Raw genomic sequence first — 14,626 nt, 5'->3', positions numbered from 1 at the left:
CCATAATAGTTTTTTGTTTTTTTTTTTTTATCTTAAAGCTAATACTCTTGGGGAGATGCATCCCTTATTTTGATGTCATAAAGACCAGCCACTCCTTCCCCCAGACATCCTGACATCCTGGCCACCGACATTGACACTAACTTGAGCAAATCGCCAGTGAAATTTAATGTAAAAAACATTTACTGTGGATTTTCTCAGGCAGGGCACTGTGGTGAGTGTGTCAGAAGCCAAAATGTGCAGACACTTGGAGTTCAATTGAGATAAGTTATACATGTATAAAATATTAAAGAGGGCTTCAGTAAACTAAAAGCCCCAAAGCCTTCTTGTTTATGAAGAACGTAATAGGGTTGATGGAGAGTCAGATTTACCGTGAGCTAATCAAGCTTTAGTTTCAGACATTACACACAAGGCCCCTTCCCAAGGCCCTGTGCCCAGTTTTACAGTCATAATCGTGTGTTCTTTTTCTCATGGGGGCTGTCTCAAATTGTTTGAGCTTACCAGGCTCCTCAGAACCTGGATCTGGCCGTGTTGCATTAACCTTGAGGTGAGGGCCTGGTTGTGAGCACAAATACACGAGGCACACCGTTCCTGCAGATGCAGAGGCCTCTGCCATGTGCATCAAACAGCTGCTAGAAATTGCTACTCCTTTCAGCTCTTTCCTTAGAATATGTGGGATGCAGCAACATGTTCCTTTTCAGAGAAAAAGAATTGGAGAGACTTGAACAGGGTCACGTGGTGCTCCAGCTAGATTTCAAGGTCCTGAAGAGGTTTGGCTTTCTCAAGCTCTCCAGCCTGTACTACTGGGTTCCATTCCAGAACACCGGCTAGGAGCAGCCAACGTCCCGCCCTGTGCCCCACCCAGGCCTCCTCCTGCTCTCCCCAGTTCTGTGAATTCCTTTGTCCCAAGCTCCATGGTGCTCAGCGTATCTGAGGGGCCCTGGTGTTCCTGTGAAGTTTCCATGACTAATTCTGGCGAAGCAAGGAGAGCCTTTCTCACGTCAACAAAGCCGCTCTGTCACAAAATAGTGGCAAGTGGAGCCAAAATTCCACCTTGGCATAAGTAGGACTGTTTTTTTTTGTTTTTTTTTTTTTTTAAAGAAAGTTGGGAAGGAAGAAAAGGATTGGGGGTACACAGCTGACCCAGTTCACTTTAGTGAAATAATGATATATTAAGCTGACAGTTTTATGGTTTTGCTCACAAGCTTCCTCCCTTGCCAAAGCACAGTGTTCTTCCAGAAAATGATTTTTACTTTAGAAGACTTTTTTTCTTTAAACATTCAAAGTGTAGTTTATGTTCAGCCTTAATGCTAGTCGGCCCGGAGTCTCAGGCACACCATCACCTCTACTGGTGGTTTTGCAAATAACTTGCTTTGCTCTTTGTTTGCAAAGGATCTTTTTAAATTGCAAAACTAATTGATTTTTTTAGACCTTGGATCCATGACAATATCTTTTCTAGCTTTGATTTGTAATGAGGCAAAGTGATTTGTGGAAAGAGGGCTGGAATTAGGGCCTGGACACCTAAGCCAGGACCCAGCTCTGCAACTGTGAGGTCTTGGACCAGTCACATGTAGCCCTGAGCCTCAGTTTCTTCTTCATCATTGGATGTTAAGTCTGGCAGTGTCTTAAGAGCTAACCCCTGCCTGCCTATCCTAAAGAGTTTTGAGAATCAAAAATGATAGTAAAAATTACAGATGAATCAAACTTGCTGTGCAAGTATCAAGTATCATTATTACCATGCAATGACTGACAGTTGCTTGGGAGGAAGTTTTTCCCCAGTAAAAGTTAGCAATGTTCCCAGGCCATCTTTTACCAAGGGGAGTTTGCATCATGAACAAAGCATGACTGGCGACGCATAATGAAAATAGCACAGCAGCAGGTCAGGAAGATGAGGCAGAAAGTCAAAGCTAGAAACCCAATGTTTCTCCATTGGAAGCAAGTATACAGTTGACTTTTATCAACATGTCAGTGTTCACACCCTCAGAACATGCCCCCTGACCCCATTCAGTCAATCACGTTTTCATAAGTACACTCAGACTTAAAGATTCATACACTGTGACCTCACACTCCTAGAGCATATCCATACGACAGTGTGGTTGTCTATACATAGATGAAATTCTAATACAGGCTTGGGACCTCATTCTTAAAAGAACTGCATTGTGCTGTGCAGCCTCTACCTATGCTAGCCCTTGTAGCTGTCCCCTCTGCCCATACCTTATTCCCTTGACTGTTCCCTCCCTGCGAGGGAATATCGAGGCTTCTGATTCAGGCTGACTTGTCTTCCAGTCCTGACTCAGTCTCTCCCTCATCATGTGGCCTCTGTATGTCACCAAGCTTTTCTGAATCTGTTAGGAGTAAAACTATGGAAACTTGTACTGATGTTGTGAGGACAGAGATATCTGTGAAGAGCCTCACTCAGTTGTAGGTGCTCTAATTAATATTAGCATTGGACCCTAGGTCCTTGTCACCCCCACTAGTTCACTGTCTTTCACCTGGCGGGTTCCCTTGCCTCCAGCCTCCATCCAGGCTGCCCTGCACTTTAGTTAAAATTTCTGAGTTGGAAGGGACCAGACACAAATTAATATTCCAAAGCACCACCTTCACCATGTCACCTGCTGCCCTGCCTCTTTTCTGCCTTACTCACCACACCCCTGCCCACCAGACAGCCATTGATTGCCCTGTTCCATGAGCGTGTTTACACCATGTGCATGTTCTTGCAAGATGTTCTCCACTCAGCAGAGGGGTAAGACCATCTACCATGCTCAGGAACTTTCTGGGAGCCCCAGGGTTGCTCCTGACCTCCCATTCCCCGAGAAAGGGCTTGGATAAGGGCTTTCAATGCCACACAGAGGCCACCTCTAGGTAGAAAATTTTCATTGTTTTTTTCTGCATTATAGCACACCTGTGAATGGTAAGAACTGGGGAGGATTGGGAGCTTTGGGTAGGACACTCTTTCCCAAGTCGGCAAAAATTTGGTTTTCTGTACCGCTGCCTGTGCCTGTGGGGTGCTTGCCTCACCCCGCTGTCCCACCTCCTGCTCCACATCTCCTGGGCTGGGAGGGTAGAACTGCAGGAGCCAAGGCTGCATCTCTGCATTGCGGCTTTGAGTTCTCCAAGACAAAGAGAGAGATTGCCACCTATTGACAGATGTGCCACCTGCAAAGAGGAATGCTTGTGTGACTGGCGCTGCCCCCTTTCTCTTTGGTCTCAAACGGGAAGGAATCTGGGTTTTTTCCATTCACTCAGTCCTTGTGCTCTCAGTAGTATCGTTTCTGGGTAACAGAGGCTGGGTGGGGACCTGACCACCAAGGTGGTATCGGGCGCTCCATGAGGAAATTGAGAATCAGTGACAACGGCAGCTTTCGGCTGTACAGCAGGCAGTTCATCTCCTTTAATGCTCACACACCCCTCACAGGGATTAGTGTTCCCATTTCACACATGAGGAAACTGAGGTTTAAAGAAAGTACGTTGCCCATGGCCATGGCAAATAAGGAGCAGAGGCGGGATGTGGGAGCTCAAATCCAGCTCTCTAGCTACTCTTAAGCACTTTCTCATATTTGCTAATTATGTAAATCACCTTCCTGTCCTAATCTCTTTAAACCTTTAATTTTCTGGATATGAAAGTAAATCAAATGTAAAGGAGCTGCTTTCCCTTTGGTTGGGTAGAATCCTAGCACTATCATTTTCTAGTTATTTAACCTCAAAGGCTTAAGTTCCATCATTGGTAAAATGGGGAGAGTTATGATGTCTAACTTGTGGTATTATCATAGGGCTTACATAAGATAACATAGAATCAAAATCACTTAGAATGCCAGGTATTTATAAATGCGAACTTAATCACCTGTTGTCTAGATCCAGGTTGGAATACTGGCTCCTCTCACTTTTAGCATTCGGACCTTTGGGCAAGTTACTTGACCTTCCTGATCTTCAGTTTCCTCATCTATAAAATGAGGTTAATAATATACATTTCCTTGCAGTGTTGTTCGTACAGTAAGATGAAATTAAGTGTGAAACATTTTGCAAATTTTAATTGTACTATTCAAATATTAGATTTTACGTTTTAAATAAGAGTGTTTCTTCAAATGATTTTTGAGAACTATTGACTTGGTTTGAATTCAACCTGGAAGTCAAAGCTTTACTCTTTAATACTCACTAAAAACAACAACATAAGATAAAAGGAACTCTCTACATGCCACGGGCTACTGTGCAGGAAGCTCTCTGCTTGCTTTTCAGTTTATGATGCCCTTCCAAATATACTATTTCATCTTCACAAGGCAGGGCTGGTATTTACCCCTATTTTACAGATGAGGAAACTGAGGTTCAAAGAATTAAAGTGGCTATGGACAGACATATAGCTAAGTGGTAAAGGTCTGCTGGTGGAGCTGTATACTGGTGTGTTGTTTGAGTGTAGATGTATGTCTGAGCATGCCTTTTTAGGAATGTATTTGTTGTATCTCTTGGTTCGAGTGTTGTTTCATGAGGGGGAGAGGGCAAGGTAGTCTTATCTGAGATTTTGTTACACTGGTCAGCAGCAGCCTTTTCCTCTTCCTTTTTAGAGCTGCTTTCCCTTCCCAGGCACAGTTATGAGCGCCCTGATCAGAGAATATATGCTTGATTTTATCTCCACACCCAGTTTAGGAAACAACAGCTATCCAGTCATCCCAGCCTTTGGGGAATTACTTCCTCTTTTTTTTTTCCCCTGCCTGCCAGCTTTATTGAATTTTCCTTAGCAACACCCCCAAAAAAGAATGGGTTTAGCAACAGCATATGAACCAATGAAATGTGAGCATGGCAAGAGTTTCTCGACCAATGGGATCCCTGCATGACAGGCAAGATGGCTCAGGAGAGAAAATAATACCCTGGAGTTTGCAAAGCAGCCTCCAGGTGGCAGCAGACTAGCTGTATTGGGTGCAGTCCTCAGCTTTCAGCATCTACTTTGTTTTTTGTTTTCTTTGACCTATTCTTAGATATGAAACATTTACGGACTACAAGAATTTTAGTATTACAAGCTTTGTGTGTGTGAGTTCTCTGCATGACATGGTAGACATGGTCTGAGGGGTGGGATCTGAGATTCCATCTCTGCCTTTACTGACCCCGCCACAGCTCTTGTCATTTTTGTTGGTTTTGTCACAGCTAGTGCTACCCCAGTGGGTGGGAGCCCGGAGGCCTTTCGTGACTGCCTGCTCAGCAGTCAGACAGAGGCTGGAAGAATCACATTCTCCTTTGTTCAACCACCACTGCTGCTGGCCTGTGTGACAAATGAGGTGGGGCTGCCTTTTAGCCACTAATTAACGTGAGGGAAGGAATGTGTCACTGACAGATTAGTGTCTACATACGCTCTCCTTTTCAGTGGCATAGACTGGGACTGTTCCCTGCCTGTAGGTTCTGCTGAGCAGGAATGACTGACCTTAAGTGGTTTGAGGATAATTCTACTGGCTTTCCAATGGTTTGGCCCTCTTGGTCTTGAAGCCAGAGGCAGACGTGGACAGGGTTTGAACAAGGCCATACTGAATAATAGCAAAGGCATGTTTCTGATGGTTTAGTTATCCTTTTGCCTTTTGAAATGATATTACCTTTAATATCACTCACTACTCAGTGAGATTTTGGTCCTTCAGATATCCATATTTCTCTCCATGTTTCTATTTCTCCCTGGCTTACTCTTCTCATTCTTTAGGAATTAGTCAAGGCAGCCTATCTTCAGAAAGTCTCATTTGGGTCTTGCCCTCCTTTCCTTCTCTGGCTGCTGGTGTTCCTGTTGCTGCACTTCTCTGTTGCTTGCTAAATGTCTCTTGATCTGTGAGTTTCCTCAGAGAGTCATGGAGCTTCTTGAGGACAGAGTCTGTGCCTGTATAGCTATATACTGTAGTGTTGACGTTTAAGGACTGTTCGATGACCATTTTTAAAAGAAAGGAAACACATAAGAAAGAGTCTCTTGCTCTTTAAGAAACAATCTGAGGGACTCAGAGGTAGCTGGGCCTGAGCTGGAGCAGTGCCAGCAAGTCTGGTGCTGGCTGTTGGGGACAGTTTCTAGCAATTTCAGAACTCTTCAGTAACCATGAGCTGCAACTCCAGACCAAGACCTGAGACTGAAAGATAATCGCCACCAGTGGCTTATGCCATGAAGCCCTCATCTCAGTGACCTGATTTCCGTTATGATTTTGTGTTTTAGGAAGAACTAAGAAGCAAATCCAAGATCTGTGCCAATGTGTTTTGTGGAGCTGGCCGGGAATGTGCAGTCACAGAGAAGGGAGAGCCCACCTGCCTCTGCATTGAGGTAAGTTCTGAGGCCAGGAGCCAGAGGGCAATAGCCAAGGCCAATATAGCTACCTTGCTGGAGCTGCTAGTCAGCAGAGCAGTGCCAACCATGTCATCTTTATAAAAGCCTACCTTGGGGCGCCTGGGTGGCTCAGTCAGTTGAGCGTCTGACTTCAGCTCAGGTCACGATCTCGCGATCCGTGGGTTCGAGCCCTGCGTCGGGCTCTGGGCTGATGGCTCAGAGCCTGGAGCCTGCTTCCGATTCTGTGTCTCCCTCTCTCTCTGCCCCTCCCCCATTCATGCTGTGTCTCTCTCTGTCTCAAAAATAAATAAAACGTTAAAAAAAAAAATTAAAAAAAAAAAAAGCCTACCTTGTCTATATGAAAGACAAGGGATTTTCATCCCAGACATTAAAAACAATCTGTAAATGCAGGGATATTTTTTCTTTTTTAAAAAAATGTTTAGTTTTATAAGATTTTTAAGTTACAAATTTAACAATTGCTTTATAGATGTCAAATAATACAGGTATTTGTATAAACATAAAATTAATAATCTTCCCCATAACCCTCAAATCCAGTTAGTCTGAGATGACCAGTGTTTGTGGTTTGGTATAAGTTTCTCCACTTTTTTTTTCTGTGCTACTATACACATACAGGGTTGCCCCCTATTTTATACAAAAATGGAGTCATAATAAATATTTTGTAATAGAATCATATTCATGTAATAATTTTCCCATAGATGGACATTTAGGTTGTTTCATGGATCATTTACACTGCAGAAAATAACATCCTTGTGAAAATATCCTTATGTACTGCTGCCTTTATTTCTAGAAGATTGATTCCCACTAGGGCTTGCCAAGTCAAAGGATATGCAAGTTTTTAGAAAAATACTAGATGAAATGAAGGCTTTACAAGGTTGTGTGTTGTTTTTTTTTTTTTAATGAAGTTTAAACAGCAGTGTGAGCTTTCGAGAAATACTTCTTTTGTAACCAGGATTCTGACAAGTTCTCCCTCTTCAGCAAACATAAATATCCTGGATATGTGTCCTTCCTTCTCCTTTCTACCATGCCAACACAAGCCTAGGAATATATCTGTCTTTCTGCAAATAAATATACCCGCTTTAGTCCCCAGGTGAAGAATCCTGATTCATTGTCCCCGAAAGGAAGTCTCCCCAGCTCAGACACCTGAAAAACAGTTCCACTGGGAACCCTAGGTGGACCTCACTAGAGGAGTGCCTGGCCACTGTGTGGTAGCACGAGCCTGTACTTAGAGTTAGGAGACCTAGTATCTAGTCTTGCTTTGACCACATGTATTTCTGTGATTTTGAGCAAATTAGTTGCCACTGGATGCTGTGAAGGCAAGGGACCATGTTTGTCCAGCATGTAGGATACTTAGTAAGAACTCAGTAATAAATATTAGTTAAATGATGTTTGTCTTCCTGGGCTTTGGTATTCTCCTCTAAAGTTGGAGAGGTGGGGCTACCTTCCAGCTCCAGTGTTCTGTGTTTCTTCTCACTACATCTACTCTTTCTTGCTTTCGTGCCTTTATTAGGGCTGAGCTGAACTGGCTTCCTCCTTCCCCCCCTTTCAAAAACCACACAAAAAACTAAAGACACTGAGCTTGCCTGTGACCATGGCCCTTTAAATAGCCAAAGTAAAACTGGGTTGCCAGGTGAACTTTACTCCATTTCCTTGTCCATAATGATTCTCTGTGGTACTTCACAAAGACCCAGGCATCCCCACCCCAGCCTCATAAGAGGCATTGTGAGATCGGGAGAAAAACAAAATGGCTCTGAAATACTATACAAAGCAAGAAAGCAAAGATCTTTCTAGTTAAACCCCAGAAGAACTGAAGAATTCGTGTGTGTGTGTGTGTGTGTGTGTGTGTGTGTGTGTTTGCCTGCCTTTCGATTTGCACATTCCCCACTCTCAGCTCTGGCTCTTTTGTGTCATAGAACGTTGGCATTTTAAGGGATCTTAGAGCATCCAGAGACATTGAGTGACTTCCTCCAAAGTGACAGAGAATCCAAATTTCTGACTTCCAATAAAATGCCCTCCGTGCTAACTTGATAGGGTCAGGACGGTCTATTTCTTCACTGAATAGAAGAGATGACCCGAAGCCAGGATCAACACGGGGCCATGCAGGGCTACAAAGACCCTAGACCCTAGTAGGGAGGCTCCCCACAGGATGCACGTGTGGATGCATGTGTGTGCTGGTGCCCCGACTGCACAGACCTCCTCCTCGGGTCTGTTTCAGCAATGCAAACCTCACAAGAGGCCTGTGTGCGGCAGCAATGGCAAGACCTACCTCAACCACTGTGAGTTACATCGAGACGCCTGCCTCACTGGATCCAAAATCCAGGTTGATTATGATGGACACTGCAAAGGTAAGAAGTGCCTCCCAACTCCAGCCAGAGGAGCCAGAGGACAGAGCAGTGTGGCCTGGTTGCCCAGATTCCTCTCCACTTGACCACAGCACCCGATGCCACAGGGACCACCCAGCTACTTGGAGAGGCAGCCTCTTGGCGCTCATGAGCCTACTGGGTTTGCACTGGATAGCCCAGGCCTCTGCCCAGGGTTTCCTGCGTCAGCCTCCCAAGGGGGGTTCCAGTACTTTCAGCAGTAGATAGGGGGCCATGTCAATAGTCAATAATAATAAGGAAGTGTTTACATGAATTCTATACCTTTTTAAAAAGTAGGTGAATTTCACTTTTTAAATTTGGGCACCTCTCAGCCCTGCTATATATATTTCCTCTATTTTGCACTCAAACCACTGCCATTCAGATAAGATTGGAGGGGGTCTCAACCTCCTTGCTAATTAGATACCAGTTCCTTACCAAATAGCAGCCCTACTCAGCCCCTCTCAGCCTTGAACTGCCCTGGAGAAACAAGCTGTTTCCTATGTGTGGGTCTCCACTCCATTTCCCTCTCTATAATAATTCCATATGAATTCTCAAAGTCCCAGCAACGCAACCCTACCCCGCAAACCTAATAGGAGGAGGTATGAGACTACAGGGCAACTCAGTGGCCTAAAAATGTGAAACAAAGCAGGGAAGAAAAGATCCCCATTCATAGGCCCTGGAAGAAGGAAAGGAGACAGGAACCCAGGACCAAATGATGAAAATGTTGCAAGTGGCCCCTGTAGTGTGGGATGATTTTAAACCTAGCAAAACACAGACATGTTCTTTTGTCTTCATTCTGCATTATGCATTTTCTCCTTTTGTCTTGCAGAGAAGAAATCTGTAAGTCCATCTGCCAGCCCAGGTGAGTGTCTATTTTTCCTACAGTGTGCATTTTAGGGAGGAAATTCTTTTCATGAAGGAATTTTGTGTTTCACATTCCCTGCTGAAGCCCATAAGATCTGTGTGTTAGAACTTGTGAGCCAGAACTGGTCATTCCTCAACACAGCTCAGAAAAGCTGCAAAACTGCATTTTTTTGTGCTTGACATTTGAAGCAGCTGGTTAGGTTGGAATGTTGGCTGTGTTGTCCATTTTTGCTAAGTAGTGATTGCATTAAAAGGACAGGAAAGCCACTGAGTCTTTCTTTCAATGATCTGTAAGACATGCTGATGTCACAGGACTAACAGAATCAGAAGGCACAACTTGTTTGAAAGGGGATCATTGGAAATGCAAGTGGGACTTTTTCTATGATTTTCTATGAATAAAAATTAAAATTTCACTGTTACAGTTACAGAAGATTTAGCATATACTTTTCTTCAGATCTTTGCAATAATCTTGTGAGGTAGACCTTATTGTAATGACCTCATAGGTGAGGAAATTGATGCTCAGAGAGGTTAAGTGAATTTCCTGAATTACACAGCTTAGAAGTGGCAGAGTAGGGAAAATTGCCCAGATTTACATTCCTCTGGCTCAGGTCCCTTTTCACATCCCAACATGTGTTGTCTTCCAGAAATTTCCTTTTGTCAAGGCTTTCCTTTCTCTTTTACCTCATCTACCCAACTCTCAGTCCCACCTGTTATTGCCATGTGTCTTAGAACAGCTGTCCAGAGCAGGGTTTCAGCATGGCCCCTTCTTGACCTTGTGTTCTGTGGTTTAGAACAAAGGATAATGCAGACAGTGTAAAATTTTAAGTGGGAGAAAGATTTGATAGACCCAGTTGGTAAAAGGAAAAAGCTATAGAGAATTTAAAATCTTGTGGCATAAAAAATTGTCATGTGCTCCTTCATTCACTTATTATTTCAGCTCATCTTTGAGCCAAGAGAGCTATTTATTGATTGATTGATTTTTCCCCCTCAGCTTCCTTAGTTAATGAAAATAGTCCTTTATTTTTCCGCTCTGCGTTTTTCTCACCTAAGCAACATAGTTTCTCTGTTTCAATATTCTCAATTCGTATAAATTTTTTAGAAACATAAGCTTGAATCCTTGCTTAGATACTTTCTAATCGTGTACCCTGGGTTGACTCCTGTAAAATGTGTGTGATATCTCGTGTCCCTGGAGTACTGTAAAAATTCAATGAGATGCCACAGGCAGAGCCCCAGGCACTGAACCTCCCATGCAGTGGATGCTGGGTGACATTGGGGTCTCACTGCTCAGCTGACCTCACTCCCTTTTCCTGCAGTCGTTTGCTATCAGTCCAACCGGGATGAGCTCCGGCGTCGCATCATCCAGTGGCTGGAAGCAGAGATCATTCCAGATGGCTGGTTCTCTAAAGGCAGCAACTACAGTGAAATCCTAGACAAGTACTTTAAGGTAATCCAGAATTGGGGTCAAAGACTCTTCAGCTCCAGGGGCACCTGGGTGGCTCAGTCGGTTAAGCATCTGACTCTTGATTTCAGCTCAGGTCATGACCTTGTGGTTTTATGAGTTTGAGCCTCATATTGGCTCTGCTCTGACAGAGTAGAGCCTGCTTGAGATTCTCCCTCTCTCTCTGCCCCTCCCCTGCTCGCAATCTCTCTGTCTCAAAAATAAATAATAAAATAAATAAATAAAATAAAATAAAATAAAATAAAATAAAATAAAAAAAAAAGACTCTTCAGCCCCAAAGAGATACTTCCTCTCCCATCACCAGATCACATCTCCCCATTGTTCCATGAAGCTGTGACAGTTGCTTTCTGGCCTGCTTGATCAGTGGGATTCCAGCAGTAGAGCCCTTGGGATCTAATATACATGTATGTGGCCAGGTTCTATCCCCCTACCCTGTATGTATCCCCCTACCCTTTACCTTATAGAGCTGGCTGTTGATACAGTATACCTTTTGATCTCAACCTATACCTAAGCCACTTCAGCCTCTTTCCCACCTGGTCTGACATTTCTCTAAATCATTAACTTGACTGTCCCTGGCCTGTAGAGTGCTTCATCATCTAGGAAGAGTCAATGGACTGGCATTTCATGGTTCCAGGATTCTTCATTAACCTAGATATTGCTTGTCCCATTATTTAGTTTAAGAGACAGGTTGTTCCAATTGGAGATAGGAGAGATTCTGCTTTGAAAAAGATTGGAAATAGTATTTAGCAATGAGTGGAGCTCCCATGGCATGGATATTTCTCAGAGAGCTTGAGACAGTTGTTGGAAGAATCAGTGAAGGGTGCTCTTGCAGCTGATTGACAAGAACACAGATACACACATACATACATCACACCCAGAGATAAAAATACCACAAGCAGAAGCATGCACACACACACACACACACACCCCACATACAGAGATGCACACCCCAGACAGAGACACAGCTACTCACAGACACACATTCAGATACCCACATTCCCACATAAGCAAAAAGCTCCCTTTACTTACAGACACACATCTCTGGGTGGATGCCCTCAGATGCTCATCTGCAGATGTACATGTTCCCAGGTGCCTCCAGGGCCTGCCATCTCAAGCCCTAACCTGCCTGCATTCAGGAGCAACCCCAGGCACATGAAGGATTTCTTGGCAACTCTGTGTCAACACCAGCCTAGTCTGTGGATTCCTCTTTCTCACTAACATTAATGGACTCTACAGATAGAGAAATACTGAATGTTTGGTCATTTCAGACTTTGCTTGTGTTCCTGTCTTTAGAGAGCTCTCTCTCCTGTGGCAGAAGGTATGTCTCTCTGGGTTCCAAGTGTTTGAAGAAACAAGCTCCCTTGGCTCTTGTTCATGTGGACAAGAAAGCACAGCCCTTCTCAGTCTGTCCTCTATGTCAACCCCCCAATATTACAGGGCCCTTGGGGAAGGGTGGTTCCTCATCTACACAGAAAAGCGTTATAGTACTGAGCCAGGAGAGTCACACAGGAGCAGAAAGAAACTTGAAGAAATTGATTTTTCAGAAGCTGAGTGAGCAGCACCTGCCAGGTCATTGTATACAGTGACTTTGCCATGGCCATTAAGGCCCAGGAGGCCACTGGTTCCAAGGGGCCCCTTGGGACCTTGTAATCATTCTTAGTGGCCTCTTGGTGGCACCCTGCCTCAGGCATCAGTGACACCTGCTATTAGTTTGATTCTCAAGTGCTTGGGCTCCACACCCCCCTTGACACCTGTCCACCTGTCCTGGCAGTAACTTCTCTAACAGGCCCCTATGTGAGACCCCTTGAGAAAGTGGCTTTCCTCTAGGGCATTCTCACTCCCGACCAATAAAGCTTCATCATGACTGACACAACGCTCGCTTCTCCCAGACACTCTGGGAGTGTCTTCTAAGAAAACAGGGATTTTACTATCTATTTTTTGATGATTATCGGAGTCCTGTGTGGTGCAGTCTTCAAAGAGAGACTCCTTCCCTCTAGGCAAACAGCCGTCTCTTGGTGAGAGATCTGATATCTCACAGAAACTGTTTCTGAACCAGTGAACTGCCCTCTAACCCAGCTGGCATTCCTTACATCAAAATTAGTTGAAAAGAAAATCTAATCAGAATTTGGGTAAGATGAAAACCAGACTCTCACTTCACCTAGTAATTCATTAATGATTTCTTAAGTGAAAGTGTAGCAGAATGAAGAGGGCAGGCAGGTGGAGAGAGCCTTTCATGGCCATGTCATACACACACCCCCTCTCGGTGGTGGACTCCTGGTGGCCAGAGTCAGAATTGGAGCCAGACTTCTTATCTCCTTGACTCTGGTATCGTGTTCCCCATGTCACCACAGATGCTGTGTGTGAGTGAGTGTCTGGCCTAGCTCATCCTCTGAACAGTCTCCAAACTTGCAGTAAGCCCCAAGCATGGGTTTCGTATCACACATCTTCCCGCCTTTCTACAACCCTACAGTTACATAGAAGAAAAGGGTGCTACATCACATACAGAGCTGGGAATTGCAGGCATACAGAGGTACTATGCCTTTTGTAAGTGGTTAGCTGAATAGAGGCTGAGTGAATTAGGTTGGTTCATGGTCCAAGATCAAAACCCCCTAAGTATGCCCCCCCCCCCGCCCAGGCAGTCCACGCTGTTTCTGGCGTGGGTACCAGACCTCTTTTCCTATGGATTCCACATACAGTGCTGGCCTGGGGAGGCCTGGCTGGGCCCTTGTGAGATGAGCGTGCACACAGGCTGGCCCTCCCCTCGGCTTCAGGCCTGGATCGTGGCCTGAGTGAACTGTGTGCACTCAGCACTGCCTTTTGGGAGCTGGCTGGGCTGTAGCCACCAGGTTCCTGGTGCCCCCAGGCACTGCCTGGCACTGGGTCTATAGCCATGGCTGCATGGCTCCTCTTCAGACTCTCACTCTCAACAAGCTGTGATGGTGTTGGGGTGTGTGAGGGCTGCTCCTGTCTGTCCAGCACTTGCAACGTTTGTATTCAAGAAAGTCCTGTACTGCTAAGAATGACTCCTGCCCAAGCTTATTTCATTTCTCTCCATTAATTAATCAAGACTTCACAAGGTGAAGGGCAGTTTCCTCAGGGGGAACATCTGAGACCTGTTCCTAAAAAATTTGTCAAGAATGATAAAAAGGTACTAAGCAAGGGCTGACATAGTTGTTTTGTACATGCCTGTCATTATGTATATCATGGAAAGATTTACAACCTTATAGCAGAGTACATGTGACACATGACAGGCATGGAAGGAGAGTCCCTTCTACCGGGAAGCCTGGACAGACTTTTCTTCAGAATCCCTTATATCATCTGGTGAGCCACCTTCAACGTAACATGGGAATGCTGATAATTTCCCAGGGCAGCAGTCTGAGGCAGCCTATGGAAAGAATTTTTTCTAAAAACATTTTTCCTCCATTGGAACTATCTAGGAGGGCAGCAACATCCAACTTAGAATTTGATGGAAACTTGAAATCGACACCCTCTTCCAGCAGCTAGGGCCTGGGCATTTTGAATAGTCCCAAATGGCTATGGTCTAGGTTTAGCACCTTGCCAAGAGGGGATAATGCCTGAGCTCACTATACCCTCACCTTGTGCTCGTGGGATGTCTGGTAGGTCATGAGGACAGCCTGTGCTCGGTAAGCC

At 44.7% G+C, this 14,626-nt stretch overlaps 1 protein-coding gene across 1 annotated transcript in view; it reads left to right on the top strand.

The window, feature by feature from the left end:
* FSTL1 (follistatin like 1) overlaps positions 1-14,626 on the top strand; it is a 53,305-nt gene that overhangs the window by 27,482 nt on the left and 11,197 nt on the right. The window contains exons 3-6 of the mRNA XM_027060934.2: positions 6,167-6,271; positions 8,508-8,637; positions 9,482-9,514; positions 10,830-10,960. Coding sequence (XP_026916735.1) covers positions 6,167-6,271; positions 8,508-8,637; positions 9,482-9,514; positions 10,830-10,960 — 399 coding nt within the window. The remainder of the gene's footprint in view (positions 1-6,166; positions 6,272-8,507; positions 8,638-9,481; positions 9,515-10,829; positions 10,961-14,626) is intronic.

The sequence above is a fragment of the Acinonyx jubatus genome, chromosome C2 (assembly GCF_027475565.1).
Source record: "Acinonyx jubatus isolate Ajub_Pintada_27869175 chromosome C2, VMU_Ajub_asm_v1.0, whole genome shotgun sequence".
Taxonomy (NCBI): domain Eukaryota; kingdom Metazoa; phylum Chordata; class Mammalia; order Carnivora; family Felidae; genus Acinonyx; species Acinonyx jubatus.
The sequence above is the reverse complement of the archived record's forward strand: the minus strand, read 5'-3'. Positions and strand labels throughout refer to the sequence as shown.